Source organism: Lampetra fluviatilis, chromosome 46 (genome assembly GCF_964198595.1).
Source record: "Lampetra fluviatilis chromosome 46, kcLamFluv1.1, whole genome shotgun sequence".
Lineage (NCBI taxonomy): Eukaryota > Metazoa > Chordata > Hyperoartia > Petromyzontiformes > Petromyzontidae > Lampetra > Lampetra fluviatilis.
Window position 1 is genome coordinate 8,832,994 of NC_136320.1, and position 19,317 is coordinate 8,852,310.

The 19,317-nt window shown below is 50.5% G+C and overlaps 1 protein-coding gene across 5 annotated transcripts in view; it reads left to right on the forward strand.

Moving 5' to 3' along the window:
- ABCA7 (ATP binding cassette subfamily A member 7) overlaps nucleotides 1-19,317 on the forward strand; it is a 78,953-nt gene that overhangs the window by 30,559 nt on the left and 29,077 nt on the right. For all 5 annotated transcript variants that reach the window (XM_078877080.1, XM_078877081.1, XM_078877082.1 and 2 more), the window contains exons 7-27: nucleotides 520-714; nucleotides 1,071-1,160; nucleotides 2,155-2,380; nucleotides 3,083-3,222; nucleotides 4,193-4,309; nucleotides 4,511-4,714; nucleotides 4,888-5,093; nucleotides 5,645-5,821; nucleotides 6,813-7,035; nucleotides 7,599-7,820; nucleotides 8,255-8,459; nucleotides 9,286-9,396; nucleotides 10,146-10,326; nucleotides 11,377-11,508; nucleotides 13,078-13,217; nucleotides 13,608-13,745; nucleotides 14,214-14,470; nucleotides 15,635-15,707; nucleotides 16,481-16,683; nucleotides 18,243-18,291; nucleotides 18,890-19,003. In XM_078877080.1, the coding sequence (XP_078733206.1) occupies nucleotides 520-714; nucleotides 1,071-1,160; nucleotides 2,155-2,380; nucleotides 3,083-3,222; nucleotides 4,193-4,309; nucleotides 4,511-4,714; nucleotides 4,888-5,093; nucleotides 5,645-5,821; nucleotides 6,813-7,035; nucleotides 7,599-7,820; nucleotides 8,255-8,459; nucleotides 9,286-9,396; nucleotides 10,146-10,326; nucleotides 11,377-11,508; nucleotides 13,078-13,217; nucleotides 13,608-13,745; nucleotides 14,214-14,470; nucleotides 15,635-15,707; nucleotides 16,481-16,683; nucleotides 18,243-18,291; nucleotides 18,890-19,003 (3,403 nt within the window). The remainder of the gene's footprint in view (nucleotides 1-519; nucleotides 715-1,070; nucleotides 1,161-2,154; nucleotides 2,381-3,082; nucleotides 3,223-4,192; nucleotides 4,310-4,510; nucleotides 4,715-4,887; nucleotides 5,094-5,644; nucleotides 5,822-6,812; nucleotides 7,036-7,598; nucleotides 7,821-8,254; nucleotides 8,460-9,285; nucleotides 9,397-10,145; nucleotides 10,327-11,376; nucleotides 11,509-13,077; nucleotides 13,218-13,607; nucleotides 13,746-14,213; nucleotides 14,471-15,634; nucleotides 15,708-16,480; nucleotides 16,684-18,242; nucleotides 18,292-18,889; nucleotides 19,004-19,317) is intronic.

A 19,317-nucleotide genomic window follows, 5' to 3' on the forward strand; every position in this document is an offset into this window, starting at 1 on the left:
CGCCTGGTATACAGGAGGTCATGGGTTTCATCCCGACCCTGATGCCTGCTGTATGTTTGTAGTTTGCATACCTTTCTCTCCCCATGGTCGTGTGGATTTTTCTCCGGGTCCTCCGGTTTTTCTCCTTAACAATTTAGAATCAACGTGCGTTTAGAGTATTTGGCTGCTATACATTTACATGTGATAAGCCACTTCATTGAACTATAATTTGAGGCCAGGCCGCTTCTGAAAAAGTAGATAATATAGCTCAGTGGGCCTTACCTGGTTAAAATAAACATAGTTTGTGAGATACGTGCCGTCTGCTTCACGTTGGACGTTACAGATCCCGTGACGTAATTGTGAGCATAGAAGGGCGTGTGTGCGGGTGCGATAGTCAACATTTTTCGCCATGCAGTATTTCAAATATTACTCAATTGTCAGACCAAAATCCACATAAACTCACACAGCTTGCCGGAGGCTATACTGGGGGACCTTTGTCATTGTGATGTGTGCCCCCTCTGCCCCCCTCGCATGTATCAGGTGCTGGCCAACCTGACGGCGGCAGGCATGCGCGCGGGCGTGTGCGACCCGGAGCTGCTGAGTCACGCACTGGTGCTCCCCGACCCGGCTGTGCAGCCTGAAGCCCAGCGCCAGCTGTGCAACCTGACCGACACGCAGACGCGGGGCTTGCTCACCGCCTTCGTCGCCAGGCTTGACCGCTCCAAGCTCATGCAGGTGAGGTTGGGGTGGGGGGGGCCTCTACGGGCAAAGTCTTATCTAACATCCGTGGGATTAAATAATATAATGGCACAGAGAGTAAATGAATCCACATTTTGCAGAACAGATGTGTGCCCGCCCAGCAGATGTAATTAAATCTCGTGCCATGTGCATCTGCGTTTGTTGCAAAATCGGCGCTTGATTTAACATGAAAGCGATGCGTGCGTGAACTCCGAACGATATTCCGGACGCTGTTGTTGTCGCCGCTCGGTAACATTTGTTCCCTCAGCCCCGACTCATCACGCCAGTTTGACACCATCTGCTTTTGTTTTTCGATTGCACGGCTCTTGACCAGCGGCGCTTTTGTCATTCAGGTGATGATGCCCGGCGTGGATCCCAAAACCTTGGACGTGGTGGGGACAATGGTGGGAAACCTCCAAACGGTCACCAGGCTCATGAAAGAGGTGCAAAAAAAATTCCGCATGCCACTACAGCACCGCCTATCCCCTGCTTTAGTTTCTTTAACTCTAATGCTGAGCCCGTTGCCCGTCGTCAGTGAGTGGCTGAGTGAGGGAAGGAGTGAGCGAGTGACTTGGCTGTCGTAAATTCTAATGGTGTTCTAGAGGGAAGGAGACGCATCTGAGTTGTACAGGCGATTGTGAATGAGCGATTGATGTAAATTGCAATGAGGTTTCTGGAAGGGCAAGGAAATTGACATTTGGGGCATTTATAGTCAGGTCAGTGCTTAAAACAAAAATGATCTGAAGAGCAACATTTTACATTTTTGGCCTTCAAAAGTGGTTGGAAATCTTTCAGTTTGAAACACCTTAACTTTGGCAAATCAGTGTTTGAGTCTGGACATACAGAAGGGCCCCGACTCCAAATACGGCATCAGTTATTTGTTAACTCAGCTCTTTGGGTACATTTTAGAACAGTGTGATGCTAAAGCTGTGATAGAGTGGGCGAAACTTGCTTTCACTTAAAAGTAAATAAAAATAAATTCGTGTAACAGGTGGGCACAATGTTCATTTTTACCAATGATATGTACTTGTGTATATTGAACCTCTATCACACCAAACGTAGCCAACCGTGCTAAACGGAGGTGCGGGGAAGGATAACAGTTCTAAGAAAAATTAGTTTTCAATCGAGATGATTCAATCAAGATGATGAGTGTTTTTACTTTTCGTTAATAAAGCCATTACCATTGTTGCCAGACTACCTTAACCAGGACTATTTCTTACTGTACAGTTGGCAAGGTAACTGGGGCGCCGCAGGAGGCCGTGGGTTCGATCCCGACCCTGACGCCTGCTGTATTTGGAGTTAATTGATTGGGTGCATGGGGAGGCGGTAGTCGGTCGGTCAGGGCGGATACGGGTGCGGTGGGATATGCGACGTTCCGTCGTGCGTGCGTGCGCGCAGTGACGCCTGTTCTCTCTGTGTGGGCGGTTTTTCGCGCAGACCTTTGAGGAGCTTCAGGACGACTCGGACGGAGGTTCGTCGGCCCCCAACGGCACGATGGGGCTGATGCGCGGCTTCCGCTCGGTGTCGCGGCTCGTGTGCGGCTACCCCGAGGAGGGCCTCATCACCATCCGCTCCATGAACCCCTACGAGGAGAACAACTTCAAATCCTTCCTGAGCAGCAACATGTCCGAAGAGAAGGCCTACGTCTACGACAACTCCACAAGTGAGTTGGACGTAGTCACCATTCTGCTGTCGACGTTGTCGCGATTATCGTCATCATCTCATCATCGTTAGGCGTCTGATAAGTGTACACCCCAGCGGTTCGATGGATTGTCACCATAGGCCGAGATGAGATTCAAAGCTCTATGTTGGATGTTTGGGCCAATATTCGTGCATGAGTGTTTGGATCAATGTTGGAGGAAACCAGAGTATCTGGATAAAATCCACCCTGCGTACTGGGTGGGGAGGGGGGTAGAGGAATTCAATCCACAGACAGACGCAATCCAGTGAGGGTACCAAATCTAACCACGGGCTGTGCCCACAGCTGTTCTGCCATCTCCAGGCATCTCATGGCGTTTACATCCGTGAGATGAGACCGAGAAACCCATCTAAGCACTAACCAGGCCGAACCCTACCTTAGCTTCTGAAACCTGATGAGACCAGCCGTGAACAGAATGGTTGGGCCCTATTGCTCTTGGGTGAAAATGCCGCCCCCCAAACGTCCGCTTGATACAATCGGCGACGCAAATATGTGATTTTTAGTTTTGATGTCAGGTTGGCAACACTTGGTCTGTGCTCTCCATTTGATCGGGTCAAAAGTGGGCAAAGTTTTGCTCAATCCTGGCCAGCTGACTCAAAAACCTAACAAACTAAACTAACTTAACTAAGCAACTCTTCCCGTGTGTGACGCCCTTGCCCTCAACAGCTGCGTACTGCAACAACATGATCCAGAGGATGGAATCGAACCTGGCCACGCGCTTTATGTGGAACACTGTCAAGCCGCTGTTCATGGGAAAGATCCTCTTCTCTCCCAACACGCCCGCGGTGCAGCGCATCGTGCGAGAGGTGCGATTCATCGATTTCACAGGAGAACTGCTATTTGTTTTTCTTCAACTAAACTATGAGCTATGGTGGAATCAACTGCGATTGCAAGTCAATTATCATAGATATACATTTGTCACCACCCCTCCTGGTAAAGCCAGATAATGGCAAGAGACAAACAAATACATACTTGTACATAGTCTTTGCACAAGAGTTCTCTGTCTCGATTGGCTGTCGCCTGGTTATAGATACAGTCCGTATATGAAACTAAACTATTAAAACTTTTCTTATTTAACCAGGTAAGACCCACTGAGCTGTATAGATTTGTTTCAAAAGCGACCTGGGTTTCACAAATGATAGCTCAAACATAGTGGCTTATAACGTGGGAATTTATATCAGCCAAATACTTGAAATGCATGTTGATTCTAAATGTGGAGGGAAAAACTGGAGGACCCGGAGAATAATCCACGCGACCACGGGAAGAACATGCAAACTCCAAATATGCAGGCGTCAGGGTCGGGATCGAATCCACAACCTCCTGTATACCAGGTGAGGTAGTTAACATCTCGCCACATTAGAGCCCCGGTTACCTTTCCAACTGTACGGTAAGAAATAGTCCCGGTCAAGGTGGTCTGTCAACAATGGTAACGGCTTTATTAAGGAAAAGCAATAACAACCAACTCTTTGAACGACTTTCATTGTCTTCTGCCTTGAATCACCCTCGTTGCTTCTGATGATTGCAGTTGTCTTTAATTTGAGATCTTTACCACATCTCTTGGTCTGATTATTTTATCTCATATTTTCTTCAAAATAGGCCCAACTTAGATTGTGACAATCTATGTTGTCAAATCTAGCCTGGATCTATTATCTAACCTTGATTAATATCTGTAATTGTTTTATTCCTGCTCTCTTATACCTGTTAGAAATCGCATATTTTTTACTACAGTACAAAAGTGTTGCTTTTTACACAGTTTGCATTGCGTTGTATTGTCAGGCCAATGACACGTTTGTGAAGATGGGTATGCTGGGAAATGTGTTCGAGGCCTGGCGGGCGGTAAAGCCTCAACTCTGGGAGTTCATGCAGAACAGCCAGGAGATTAACGGCTTGAAGGTGAGTTACAGCAACAACAATAATAATCATAATCACTACAGCAGTATCATCATCATAACCATCATCAGCCATGATCAATCCACTGCTGGATGAAGGCCTCCTCAAATCATGCACAGTAATATAACAAATGTAAAATTATCCCGTCTCCTCCCCTAATCTCCTCCTCCTCTTCCCTCATCCTCTCCTCATCTGTGAGAGCAGGACCTGCTGCGGACCCCGGAGGTGGCCTCCGTGCTGGACGCCGCTCTCAACGGCACGGGCTGGAGCGTCGACAGCCTCCTCTCCTTCCTCAGCGCGCAGGTCGGCGGCATGCCGGGCATCACCACGCACCTCCTCCAGCAGAACTGGCAGGTCCTCCTCAACGACACCGACGCCGTGCTGGAGACCGCCACCCAGTTCCTCGAGGTGGGTGCCATCTTGGTTCAGGGCGGGCGCCATCTTGGTTCACGGCGGGCACCATCTTGGCACATGTGGGCACTATGGCAACCAAGCCGAACACCAGGCAGTTTTGGCCCCACTCGCATGCCTTCATCTCCTCACCTCCTCCTCCTCACCTCTCCTGCTTCCCCCCTTGGCAGTGCATGAACCTGGACAAGTTCGAGGGGCAGCCGGACGAGGAGCAGCTGGTGTCGCGAGCACTGGAGCTGTTGGATGAGAACGAGTTCTGGGCCGGGATCGTCTTCATGGACCTGGACCCCAACTCCGAGGAGCTGCCCGCGCACGTCCGCTACAAGATCCGCATGGACATCGACAGCGTGCAACGGACCAACAAGATCAAGGACAGGTCAGGAGCGAGCAGCAGGCGGACGCAAGGCTATGACGGCGGGGTGCGCGGATATGATATACGGCTCGTAACTGACTTTATACGATACAAATAATGCCCTTGTAAGTGACTTTATACAATACAAATAATGACCTTGTAAACGTACTGCTGTGTGCAAGTACGCAAAATGTATTTTGCTCTGCATTCTCCCACGGTGCTAATTAAACATTTCCAAAGACAAACACGTTGTGGAAAACGTTGCATCATCCGCACGTATCGTGATTTTGTCCCAACTATTAAAACAATATTCTTATTTTACCAGGTAAGGTCTACTAAGCTGCATAGCTCTTTTTCAGAAGCGACCTGGCCACAAATGATAGCTCAACAAAGTCGCTTATCACGTGGAAATTTACAGTGGCCAAATCCCCTAATCTTAGCAGGATGCTGCATTGGGGATGTTTGCCCAACTCCAAGCAATATGCCAAACATCAAAACCACCACTTGACCCTTTAGACACGCTGATCTCTGCCATGACCTTTCCTCTGGGTGCGTGCTTGGGTGACGATGAGCAGGTACTGGGACCCGGGTCCCAGAGCCGACCCCTTCGACGACCTCCGCTACATCTGGGGAGGTTACGCGTACCTCCAGGACTCCGTGGAGCAGGGGATTATCCGCGCCCAGACCAACGGGAGCCTCTCCGTGGGTGTCTACGTGCAGCAGATGCCGTACCCCTGCTACGTGGACGATATGTAAGCCGTGTCTCCGCACTTCCCGCGTTGCAGTGCGCACCCCGCGTTGTACCGCGCACACACAAAGCTCCGCACGCAGCGAGAGCATAAGAATGCATTTTTTTACTCGATTCATCGATGCGTCGTTAAACACGTGTGAGGTATGAAAAATAAGAATAGTTTTTATCCTTTTTGGCAATAAAACAGGTGTTTAAACAGATGTTCAAACATCAAAACCTTTTGTAAGTAATCATACTTTGATACTGGAAAAAAGGTCCCATGATATAGTGTGTGAGGTGTTCGTGGTGCAGCATGCTGGTCGACATTGTGTTTAAGTGGAGTACACCACCAACGCTATCTGATATAAGGAAGGTGTCACGGTTTTCAAAATCAGGTTAAATATTATTTTGTAATTAGTGTATACACTTTTTACCATTTTGTGTATGTCAAATTTAAATTCTGCAACGTTACGTTTACTTATTGAGCCCTCTGTGCCGATTGTATCATTGAATATTTGCACTGCTTTTGTGCTCTTCGCCTTTTGGTGTTCTCTGAGACAAAGCCATGAAGGAGGCTGCAGCTCTGGTGCAGGCCGATCAGTTTCAACACTATTATGATCAAAGCACGTTTGTTTGCATGTTGTACTACAAGCATGTGTGGTCAATGCAAATGTCTATTTGGCGTTTGAACATCTCAACACTACCTCTATTCTTGCCGGGAAGGATAAAGCCTATTCTCTATTCATTATCTACGCAGGAGTATTTGCCAGACCTGGTTGTCTGACATTTCTGCACACACGCCGGGAGCTTCTTCAGGATTATTGATGTTTTGTTGTGGATAAATATTGAACTTCTTTTGCAAACTACTTAGCCAGCCGTGCTAATTGGAGGTGTGGATGATGGATACAAAACTAAACACAAAAAGCAGTTCTAACGACTGACTCCTCTCTTTCCAACCCTGTCTCTCCCCCCACCCACTCCCCACCCGACTCGTCGCGGCTTCACTCCAACAGCTTCCTGCGCATCATGAACCGCTCGCTGCCCATGTTCCTCACGCTGGCGTGGATCTACTCGGTGGCCATGATCCTGAAGGAGGTGGTGCATGAGAAGGAGGCGCGGCTCAAGGAGACGATGCGCATCATGGGCCTCAGCACCAGCATGCTGTGGCTCAGCTGGTTCATCAGCATCCTCATCCCGCTGCTCATCAGCGCCGTGCTGCTCACCGTGCTGCTCAAGGTCAGGGGTCGTCACGCGTGTGTCTGTGCCGCCCCGTTGACCAGTAAATACCCCCCACCTCCACCGCCCCCTTCTTAAACCTGCCCACTTGTCCACCTGCCCACCCAGTTCTCTGCAGCACTGACTACACAGTCATAGTTTACATGGTCATGATTTACGCAGTCATGGATTGCACAGTTATGGATTACACAACCACAGTTTGCTAATCCACACATCCCGCCCGTGTGCCCGCCGATGCACGTGTACACATTCGTGTGTACATGTGTGTGTATGTGTATGTGTGTGCGCGCGCGCGGTTAGTGCACTGCGCTACTAACCCAGAAAACCCGAGTTCGACTCCCTCTCACGGCCAACACCAGCGATGATTATCTGGACCGGTCCTGAACCTCCCCTAGCTCGCCTCAAATGAGTACCCTGGTGCGTTGTGTAGTGAACATCGCCGAGCATGGTGCTGGCTCGTGGGCCGTGCCACCAGCCTTCATAGGTGCTACTCGCTAACAGCACTTTCCACAACAGTCTTGTAAGGCTACACGGGGGATCTTTGTCTTTACGTGCGCGAGCAGATGGGGAACATCCTGTACTACAGCGACCCCACGATCGTGTACCTCTACCTGTGCGTGTTCGCCATCGCCACGGTCATGCAGTGCTTCCTCATCAGCACGCTCTTCTCGCGTGCCAACCTGGCAGCCGCCACGGGTGGCATCGTCTACTTCTCTTTCTACCTGCCCTACGTGCTCTGCGTCGCTTGGCAGAATCAGATCTCCTACTCCGTCAAGATCTCCACGGTAGGTGCCCGTGTCTGCAACCCGCGGCATGCCTCGGGCGTAAGGTCCCCCTACCTCCACCTCTTCTATGCCGTCCGGCCAGCCGCGGAAGAGTAGGCCGAAAATAATCTCCCACACGTCTTCTCCCACGGGTCTGCATCAGTCGAACGGACCTTGATGTGTATTGTAGAATGTTGATCGTTTACCCAGGGAAGCTCGACCTGAGTCTCGTGACTTTTTTTCAGGAGGGTCCTGCCAAGTTTTTGCAGTTTTGGGGGGGTGCCGATTTGCTGCAATCTCAATTGAGTAATTTTGCGAGTAATTATTTTCTTTGTTTTACCGGAAGAATGTGCGAGTGCCTCGTTTGTGTGAGTGGCTTCTCCTTTGGAGCGGCAGCGGGAGGCCACATACGACAAAAGTGCGGTCAAAAACGATGGTGTTGTTGTCGTCGACAGAGCATCTTCTCCACGGTGGCCTTCAGCTTCGGCTCGGAGTTCTTCTCCCTCTACGAGGAGCAGGGCGTCGGCATGCAGTGGGAGAACGTCTTCTCCAGCCCCGTGGAGGGCGAAGACTACACCTTCATCTCCTCCATATTCATGATGCTGTTCGACGCCTTTATCTACGGCCTCCTCACAGTCTACATTGAGAACGTGTTCCCCGGTACGGGGGGCCTGCCCTTGCCTAGTGGAGCCTGTCCCACCCCGCCACGTTTTAATTTTGTATTCCCCCCCAATCAGCGTTTTCCCGATCTTGCTCCCGGCGTTATGCCATGATGCTAAGTTTCTGCGGAGCATCCAATCGCATCTCATGTATTTGCAAGTGGCTCATCACGTTTTTCCAGTTGATTGGTTCCTGACACGTCCATCACCTCGCCAAAGGGCATTTTCTCGTGAAATAATTTTTCATTGTCTAAATTTTTACAAATTTTAAACATTTTCTGCAACTGGCATGGATTATAATACGTGTGAGGGAAACATCTGGCGAAAAGAGAGGGGCGTCAGTCGATGGAAAACTCTTGGGAGCCCGATGGAGATTCATAGCTGAGCATCAGTGGACTCCACAGTGGCGAGATGTTAATTACCTTGCCTGGCATGTGGGAGGTCGTGGGTTTGATCCAGACTCTGACGCCTGTACATTTGGAGTTTGCGTTCTCTCCCTGTGGTCGCATTGACTTTTCTCCGGGTCGTCCAGTTTTTTACTCTACATTTAGAAACGTGCATTTAGAGTTTTCAGGCTGCTCTAAATTTCCACACGATAAGCCACTTTGTTGAGCTAACATTTGTGGTCAGGTCGCTTCTGAAAAAGAGCTACATAGCTCAGTGGGCCTTACCTGGTAAAATAAAAAATATTATTAGTTTTTAGTCTATCTGATACTGATGCCATTGCTGTTGTTGCTGCTGCCGCCACCGCCGCTACCGTTGTCGTGAACGGTTGTTTGGTCTTGCTCGTTATAAAGTGTCTGTGTTTCCCCCTGGCACATTCTCAGGCCAGTACGGAGTCCCCAAGCCGTGGTACTTCCCCTGCACCCGTGCCTACTGGCGCGGCGACACCATGGAGAAGGAGCTGTACGAGACGATCGCTCAGAAACAACCGCAGGGTACGATCGCGCCCGTGCACACTTCCGTCTCGCGTCCGCTCACGCGTTGACGCGTCCGTCTTGTCTTCTCTCTGGCCGGTCTGTCTCGTCGCAGTATTCACTCGTGTTCCTGTGCTTTCGTCCGTCAGTCTTGAGTGCGCTTCAGTCTGTTTTTTTCGATAGATTTTCCTTCCTCCGGCACCTCTGATTAGCACGGTTGGCTACGTACGGTGCGAAAGAAGTTGGCTACGTACGACGGTGCGAAATAAGTTCAACATACATATATACAGATGCCTAACGAGTAGCCTTTCGCGACCAATGATACGGAATTGATAAACGCTGTGGATCGCTCTCCAGCATTACAGGTGCGCGAACTGAAGCAGATATGAAACACCACACCAGAAAGGCCCGCAAGGCTGATGGACAAAACATCTTTTTTATTTTTGAAAAGAAACTGACTTTTATACGTGAGACATTAATACAGATTAGAGAAGACAGTCACAGGCAGAAGAGAGGTGGGAAAGCCTTAACCCTTTCCTACTCCGATGATGTACTGTACGTCAGAAGTTTCTCTTCCAATTCCTTTTGATGACTTCCAATTAGCACGGGTTGACTACATACAGTGCGAAATAAGTTCAACATACATGCAGTACATGCAGCCAGCAGGGACGATCGGCGGAGCCTTCGACATTGGGAACAGCACAAGAGCGGCAGCAACCATCGTAGGTGACCCCCGCCGTTGACTGCCCCCTGTTTTATTCACCCTGCAGTGGACAACATTTTCGTGGAGGACGAGCCGGGCGACCTGCCCGTGGGCGTCTCCATCCAGGGCCTGGTGAAGATCTACAATGCGGGCAAGAAGCTCGCCGTCGACGGCCTGAGCCTCAACTTCTACCAGGGCCAGATCACCTCCTTCCTGGGCCACAACGGGGCCGGCAAGACCACCACCATGTACGTCATGCCGGCCGGCACACCGCCACCACGTCACGTCATGCAACCCTCCCCCCACCCCTCCACGACCACTCCCTGCCGCGGTGGCGACATGTTAACTACCTCGCCTGGTGTACAGGAGAGGTCGTGGGTTTTATCCCAACCCCTGATGCCTGCTGTATATTTTGAGTTTGCGTGTCTGTCACTCCCCGTGGTCGCGTGGATTTTTCTCCGGGTCCTCCGGTTTTTCCCTTCTCATTTTAAAACATGCGTTTAGAGTATTTGGATCCTGCTATACATTTCCTCGTGATAAGCCACATAGTTGAGCTATTATTTGTGACCAGGTAACTTCTGAAAAAGAGCTATGTAGCTAAGTGGGTCTTACCTGGTAAATTAAAAAAATTGTTTATGGTTTAAATGATTTTAGGGCAGTTGTCCAGGGCCGCAAAGCTGTGAGAGGGCACTGACAATTGTGTGAGGGCTCAGAAAACGAGCGGAGATAGGGGACACAGATACGAGGTAAACCACATCCGCTTTTCACGTTGGATAAAGTTCCATTTGTTCAGTCGAAACTTGTTTGAAAAATCAATAGGTTGGATAAAACTGCACAGTAGCACTAACCTTATTCTTTCTCACAGAGGGAGTAAATGTTTATCTGGCATGTTCCGTCTTGGAAAACAACAAGTTATATTCAGCTTGTACAAGTACATTTTCACTCAAGCAAGCCGAGCTGTAGCCAAATCACCCAGTCTCATTAGATATTGGAAGCTAAGCTGCGTTTTAGCCTGGATAGTGCTTGAGTGGGCGACCACCATGCATGCCAAGCTGCTGTTGCTGCTGCTGCTGCTGCCGTGCTGCGTTGTGGGCAGCAGAGGGCAGTGCGGCAAAATCCGTTGTTCTACCGCACTTGGCTACCTGCCTTCTCAAAACCACGCTGATAATTATCGGCAGTCAAGTCCGGTTGAACGACCCACACAACCTGCACGCACGCCGCTGGGGAGGAGGCCCTCATCCAGCAGTGGACTAACAAAATGCTCACGCGTGTCTGTATTTTGTCCGTACTGTCGTCAGGTCGATCCTGACCGGGCTGTTCCCTCCAACGGCCGGCACGGCGTACATCCTCGGCAGAGACATCCGGACGGACATCGATAAAATCCGCAAGAACCTGGGCGTGTGCCCCCAGTACAACGTGCTCTTTGACCAGTGAGTTCATGCCCCATTCGTTTCACCGGAACATGCCCGGTCATGTCAGGTCTGGGAAGCTAAGAAGATTAAAGCTTGGAGAGTGTTCATCAATGCGTAAAAACGGGATTTATAGGCTGCTCACGGCAGTGCCGGATTAAGCTAGTGCGGGGCCTGTAGCATATGTTATAAAGGGGCCCTAAATTAAAAAAGACACTTAAATATTAAAACACAAAATTTTAACTTGCATAGTAAAGTATTTGTATTTTTTCATTTGCTATACAGCCAGATAATATGACAAATCACTAACCTTAAACACCCAGTCGTTCATAAAAATTGAAGGCAGTATAGTACTATAGTAATAGAGTAAGTGCAGAATCACTGAACCGGAATTGATAGCTTGAAAGCATTTAGTGCGGGGCCCTTGAAAGTACGGGGCCCATAGCAAATGTAGCTACTTGTGCTACTAGGATAATCCGGCACTGGCTCACGGTTACGCCGTGGTGACGTGCGGTGAAATGAACCCACGCAACCCGGGCACGGTGTGGCGGAGGCTCTCATCCAGCAGCGGATTGACAACTGGGCCCTAGATCCAGGCTAGTTTTGACAACATAGATTATCACGATGTAAGTTTGGTCTATTTTGAGGAAAATAGGAGGTAAGAGAATCAGACCAAGATATGAGGTAAAGATCTAAACTTAAAGACGACTTCAATTATCAGAAGCAACGAAGGTCATTCGCGGCAGAAGACAGTGAAAGTCGTTCAAAGAGCAGTTCTAAACAAATGAGTTTTCAATGTAGATGATTTAAAAGTGCATAGTTCATTGTTCTGGCTTTTCGTTAATAAAGCCGTGACCATTGTTGCCAGACCACCTTGACCAGGACTATTTTTTACCATACAGTTGGAAAGGTAACCGGGGTTCGAAAGTGGTTCAATGTTAACTACTTCGCCTGGTATACAGGAGGTCGTAGGTTCAACCCCAACCCTGATGGCTGTATATTTGGAGTTTGCATGTCTCTCTCTCCCCATGGTCGCGAGGATTTTTCTCCGAGTCCTTCGGTTTTTCCCTCCACATTTAGAATCAACATCACGTGGACAGAGTCCTTGACTTCTGAAAAAGAGCTACATAGCTCAGTGGGCCTTACCTGGTAAAATAAAAAATAGTTTAGTTTAATGACCAACTCTAAGAATTACACATTTGACATAGCAGGGTGGGTAGGGGAAGTGCTGCTGTTCCTTGTTCTGTGGATCGGAGGTCATGTAGAGGTATCCCAGAAGCAGCTGCACATTTTCTGCTACCATGGGTCATTCTCTCTACTCTGAAAATTTCCCAGCAGATTATTGTCCTCGTGGTGCATGTACGTAAGTTTCTTGAACTTCTTTCGCACCATACCTAGCCAACCGTGCTCATCGGAGGTGCGGGGGAAGGGCAACACAAAAAGCAGTTCTAAAGAAGCGAGTTTTCAATCTGGATTTAGCTCCACCAGTAGCACAATCGAGAGTGCAATTTTTTTTAACAGTATCTTATTTATCGTTTTACGAATTTGATTCACTCGAGTGGTGCTTGCCGCTCCTCTCCCCACCGACAGATTGACGGTGGAGGAGCACATCTGGTTTTATGCCCGGCTGAAGGGTCGCTCCGAGCAGGAAGCAAAGCAGGAGATCGAACAGATGATCCAGGACGTGGACCTTGCCCACAAGAGAAGCGACATCTCCAAGAGCCTCTCGGGTGAGCAGACGTACAATGCAGAGGTCACACGACGTCCCTGTGAAACTCCCAGCCTGCTGGGCTGACCGATGGGCCTATAGCGGATGGATGTGACAACGCAGGGGGCCACTGACCCGTCCGTACGGGTTTTCAGGGGTCGTGTTACTGTGCCAATGTGATTTTTTGGGTCGTGCTGTTTTTCACACGACGTTCCCTGACGTTTTCGGGTTTATAACAACAGCCGTGTGAATAGAGACCCGCTCGTTCCCCACGGGGTTCCCTCCAGCAGGGGAGGCCCTTCCCGCGATCGCAGCATCGCTCGCCCCACTGCGATTGTGGTGTCCGATCCCTCGACCGTGTCAGTGCGGTGTGAGACGTGGACGTTCACGACGCTCCTTTGCCCACTGGCAGGCGGCATGCAGAGGAAGCTGTCCATCGGCATCGCGTTCGTGGGCGGCTCCAAGGTCGTGTTCCTGGACGAGCCCACGGCCGGCGTCGACCCCTACGCCCGCCGCGGCATCTGGAACCTCCTGCTCAAGTACCGGCACGGTACGGCGCTCGCGCTCCACGCACACACCGATAAAGATCCCCCATGTAGCCTTGAACAGGCTGTTGGGGAAAGTGCTGTTAGCGAGCACCTATGAAGCCTGGCACGGCACACGAGGGGGTGGGTGGCCAGCACCATGCCTGCCGCGGCATTTGGAATCCCTCTGCATCTCCACCATGTCCCCCCTGAGTTCTTCCTCTCGTCTCATATTTTACCTGCATACACCATGTCTCCCACGTGTCTCCCCAGTGTCTCCCCCGCGTCTACCCCATGTCTTCCCTGTGTCTCCCCCATGTCCCCCCTGTTTCTCCCCCACGTCTCCCCCACGTCTCTCCCGTGTCCCCCCCACATCTCCCCATTGTCTTGATATCTCTCCACGTCTCTCCTGTGTGTGTGTCCCCCCCGTCCATGCTCCCTATACCCCCCCCCCACCACCGCCGTGCTCCCCTCCACCCCCTGGCCACGTGCAGGCCGCACCATCATCCTGTCCACGCACCACATGGACGAGGCGGACCTCCTGGGCGACCGCATCGCCATCATCTCCCACGGCCGCCTCCGCTGCTGCGGCTCGTCGCTCTTCCTGAAGAACGCCTTCGGCGCCGGCTACTACCTCACCATGGTGAAGCGCAGCGGCAGCGGCGGGAGCAACTCGAGCTGCCTGGCCGGGCTGGCGCGCTTCGAGGCTGACAGCAGCTTCACGGAGCGCACGCGCAGCCTGCTCATGCAGGTGTGGCACGGCAGGCAGGCCCCCGATGTACGCGCACCGTGACACGCGGTTTCCACTGCCGCTTGCCGCCCCCACCCCCTCCTCCCCAACGCCACCTCTCTCTCCGCTGCCGGCAGCCGCCGCCGCTTTGACACTTCGCTTGCGCTGCGGGGACAAGAGTGGTACGGGGTCGCGGGCGCGATGGGCACAATTTGCTGGAGGTTGTGACATGTATACGTTTTAAACAAGTTTTTACAGCAGTAGCTTCCCTGGGTTCCACCGATAGTCAGTTGTCTGTGTTTTTATTTTATATTTTGAGATGTTTTTTTGTACTGTATTGTGATTGGGTTTTTACTGGTGTGTCAGTGTTTTATTTTTACAAGATTTCTTTACATCTGTTATACAGTGCTTCGAGATTAACTTTTCGAAAAGGCTCTTTGCAAAACGGAGTTTCTTTTTTATTGTTGTTATCTTATTCGAGTGCCGCCGGTTGGTTCACGTCCTGGGAATGTGGAGTTTCACCTCTTTGGCGAGGGCCCGCCCTTGAAGCTGCCAAATGCTAGCTAGAGTGAGGAGATACTGTGTTAAGGTGTGGGTTTTGTTTTTCGGATTGTTAAGTTTTAAGATAATGCATTAGTAAGTTTTATTTCGATTTAAAGCTTTCGTGACTGCAGGGATTCATCTTCTTGGTTCTTTCGGTAAAGTCACGTAGAAGGGAAGTAATAAAATAATAAAAAATAATTGTATTATGTTTTATTTTTATTATTTTATTACTTCCCTTCTACGTGACTTTACCGAAAGAACCAAGAAGAGTAAGTTTTATGTTTAGAGCTTTCCTCTACTATGTGGACCAGAGATACTTTACAGTAGTTCTGTCATAACTACTTCCAGGCGCTATTTTTTATGGTCGAGTAACACCCACGATCCGCATGGCGTGGGGTGGCCATCATTCATCAGTAGATTGAGAATGCACTTCACGTCTGCATGATACCGTTTCTGTAATGGTTAAATGCATTGTGCTCTTGTGTCGTATGAGCAATATCATGATGAAGCCATGAGAGATATTGCTGCACTTTCTTACCGGCCTGATGGAGATAGAGAGAGGCCACGGGAGAGTGAACGGGGCTCGCTCCGTTTCCTTTAATCGTTTTCATTGCCACGTTTGTCAATCTCTACTCGATGCAGGATGATCGCCACTCAGCGAGCAGCTCAGACGAAGGATTCGGAAGCGATGAATCCAACCCCGACTCGATCGCAGGTTAGTACAGAGCCGTCCTTCTTCTTGAATTATCCCCACTTGTGGGGGTGGGGGGTCTGCATTCCCTCTTCTTCTGACCATGAATTCCTCTCCTGGGACCGTCAGATCCCCCATCCACTGCACAGCCCTTCACATCCTGACTCGACACTTCGAACCGCCTCTTTTGTAAGGTGGCACAACAAACATAATTGTCTGTAATGGATTGCCACAGCTCCCAGCAGTGGATAGAGCATGGCTGATGATCATGGCTGATGATCATGACTATGATGACTGCGGTGCGTAGAGACAAATGAGACTGATGGTGGAGTTGCCATTGTACGTTCAACGCCATTCATGAATACAGGCCACTGCACATCCAGTTGCTTCGGTTTTCTTTACAATTACAGTAACTTCAATTCACATTTTGTCATTAACTATCATATTATCATCATCATCATCCATGATCAATCCACTTTTTGGTAAAGGCCTCCCCTTGCCATTGGCATCTCTCAGAGTCCTGTGATGCAACATTTTACCCAGCATCTGTAACTTCATAATCACCACCATCATCAGCTCCGTCATTGCCATTTTTAATTCCAATGCAGTTCAAGTGGCCAATCACTCAAATTCAGAACCCATTTATCACCTTTGTGCTTGTAGAATAATTTCAACACACGTGTTCCACACTGCCAATCACAAGTTTTAAAACTCGCGTTTTCAGTGGCACTGCTTCCCTTTAAGCGACGCGACTTGGATCTCCGGTGGTGATGGTGGTGTTGCCGTGCGGTGTGCAGACGTGAGCTCGGTGACGCGGCTGCTGCAGCAACACGTGCCGGACGCCCGGCTCATCGAGAACTTTGGGCAGGAGCTGACCTACTTGCTCCCCTCCCACGGCGCCAAGGACGGCAGCTTCGCGCTGCTCTTCAAGGAGCTGGACGAGAAGCTGGCGGAGCTCGGCGTCTCGAGCTACGGCGTCTCGGACACCACGCTCGAGGAGGTTGGAACGAGCGCGCGCACGCACTTACAGACGCACGCACATACAAAGACAAAGATCCCCCGTGTAGCCTGAACAGACTGTTGGAGCAAGTGCTATTAGCTAGTGCATAATGAAGACTGGCACGGCACACGAGGGGGTGGGTGGCCAACACCACGCCTGGCTGCCTTTGTCTCCCCAGTGGCGATGTTTATACACCACACCAGGTACTCATTTGAGGCTGAGTCGACCTAGTAGAGTGCCAAGACCGGTCCAGATAATCGTCACTGGTGTTGATCGTGAGCGGGAATCGAACTCGGGTCACCGGGTTCATAGCACACCGTGCTAGCCGCTAGACTACCGCTCCCCACACACGAACAGTCATACACATACATACACATACAGACCAAAAACAATACACGCCATTTGCCACAAAGTGACGGTGACGTCACCACGGTGCCTGTGCCAGGCCAAGTGCACTTTGACGCCACATGAAGTGTCGAAGGCTCGCTGCTGGCAGGATATCATGGGACAAACCCAGGTCCCATGGGTTGTACTGAATGATGCACCAGCTGTGCCCCACGTGGAATATATACAGACACGCACACACACACACAAGTACAGACACGTGCACATGTGTAATAAGGGACTCGATCCTGGTTCTGTCTCCGTCGTCCTTTATTCGGGTTCTTACACTTTTCCCGCACGGCCCTCGCTCAGAGCTCTCCCCTTGGCAGCTCCATAGCTGCTCTCACTCCCGTAGCCTCCACACCTCTGCAGCTCCGCTGCAGAGCCCCTGTGCAGTCCTCCGGCTGCCCTCACTGCAGCTCCACCGCTGCCCTCACTGCAGCTCCACCGCTGCCCGTCGTTCCTCCGTGCTTGGTCACCGCTGGCCGACGGTGCCAAGTCTTACCCTCCGTGTATGTGGCAATCTCGCCACTCCTCGACCTCCGCCCTGCGTGGCCTCACTCTAACTCTGTCTCCCACACTCCCCCGTCTCTTCCGGTATCTCTCCCTTAAGACCTCACCCCTCTCTCTCACGTGACCTAACTCCTCCCCCCATGACGTCATATCCGCGAAGCCGTTTACGCCCGCATTACACATGTACAGACACCTAAAAATACACATGCACGCACACGTACATACTTGCGCACGCACATATATATACAGACACACACACACATACGAAAAGCTGGCGGAGCTGGTCATCAGCAGGTACGGTGTCTCCCCAACGCCACGCTGTCATGTTGTACAAATTCGACTGTATCTCAAGACACTCCTGAGAAACAGTGGGCATATTTATTTAATAGAAAGCGAGTAAGAGGCGGTCAGTCATAGGCAGAGGAGGGGAGGAATGTCTTACGATCTGGACTTGAACAGGGGCAGGGAATCGGCAGCACGGATGGCGGGGGAAGGGAATATCAGACATTGGGGGCCAGCAAAGGAGAATGAGCGACCTTACAGATGCACCACACCGCTTGCGCTCCTGTCTGCCACCTCGCTGCGTGTTCCACACGAGTACGCGCGCGTTCAAGTGGTGCGTCACTCACCCACGACCCTTTGTGTCTTTCCCAATCTTGCAGATCTTCCTGAAAGTAGCCGAGGAGCCTGCCACCAACAGTCACGCAAACAGTGAGTCGCAACAAAGCCTTTGCCGCGCCTTTCGCGGAAATTCCAGAGCAGTCCAGCAACGAGCACGCGCACAGCTCATGTGACCTCCGCCGTTTCGACCGAGCTGGGGTTAAGGTCGTTATCTGTGGGACCCTTCTTGGCAGTACTCTATCAAAAGATTACACTGAAAATAAGGGTCCCATAGATAAAACAGCTTAACCCGAGCTATCAATGCCTTGGCGTTTGGATCGTCCTTGTGTTGTTCGCCTCTTGGCGTCCTTTTAGTTGATAGCACCGGTGAGACGATGTATGTATGTTGAACTTCTTTTGCACCGTATGCAGCCAACCGTGCTCATTGGACGTGCGGGGGAAGGACAACAAACTAAACACGATAATCAGTTCTAGAGAAATGAGTTTTCAACCTAGTTTGATAAAGGAGGCTGTCTTTGGTGTAGGCGAATCATAATACATAATCAAAGCGTATTTTGTTTGTGTGTTTTAACAAAAGTAATGCTGACTCAATGCCTTGCAACGGATGTTTTATTCAGCATTTAAACATTTTAAACACCTGCTGTAAAGCATTTATTATGGTTATGGTCGTGTCGTGGTTTCACTTCAGACGGGGAGATTCCGAGGAAGAGACACAGGAGGATACGCTTCTCCGGATGTCATCTGACGACCCACGCCGAGCCCGAAGTGGACATGGAACTGGCCGAGAGGAACGTGTTTCAAGGTGCTTTGCACTCCCCTCGCCTGTTGGCTCACAAAAGCCTCTCGGGTTTAGGCGAGAGAATCAATTCTCCGCCGTCTTTGTCCAAATAAAAACTGCTCGCGATTTTCTTCAATTTGGGGAAGCCACGTGGAGACGCGGGGCTCTCCCCGGTAACACTTTTACCCAGTGCCCGCTCGTTCATCGGTCCTGCGTTCCGCCTTGTGGCACACAGGGACAGCTGCCAGCCAGGGTGTTCCCCTGCCGCAGGGCGCCCCGAGGTGTACTACGTGGGAGGCGTGGTATTGATATGGAGTGTTGATGATGATGAAGATGAG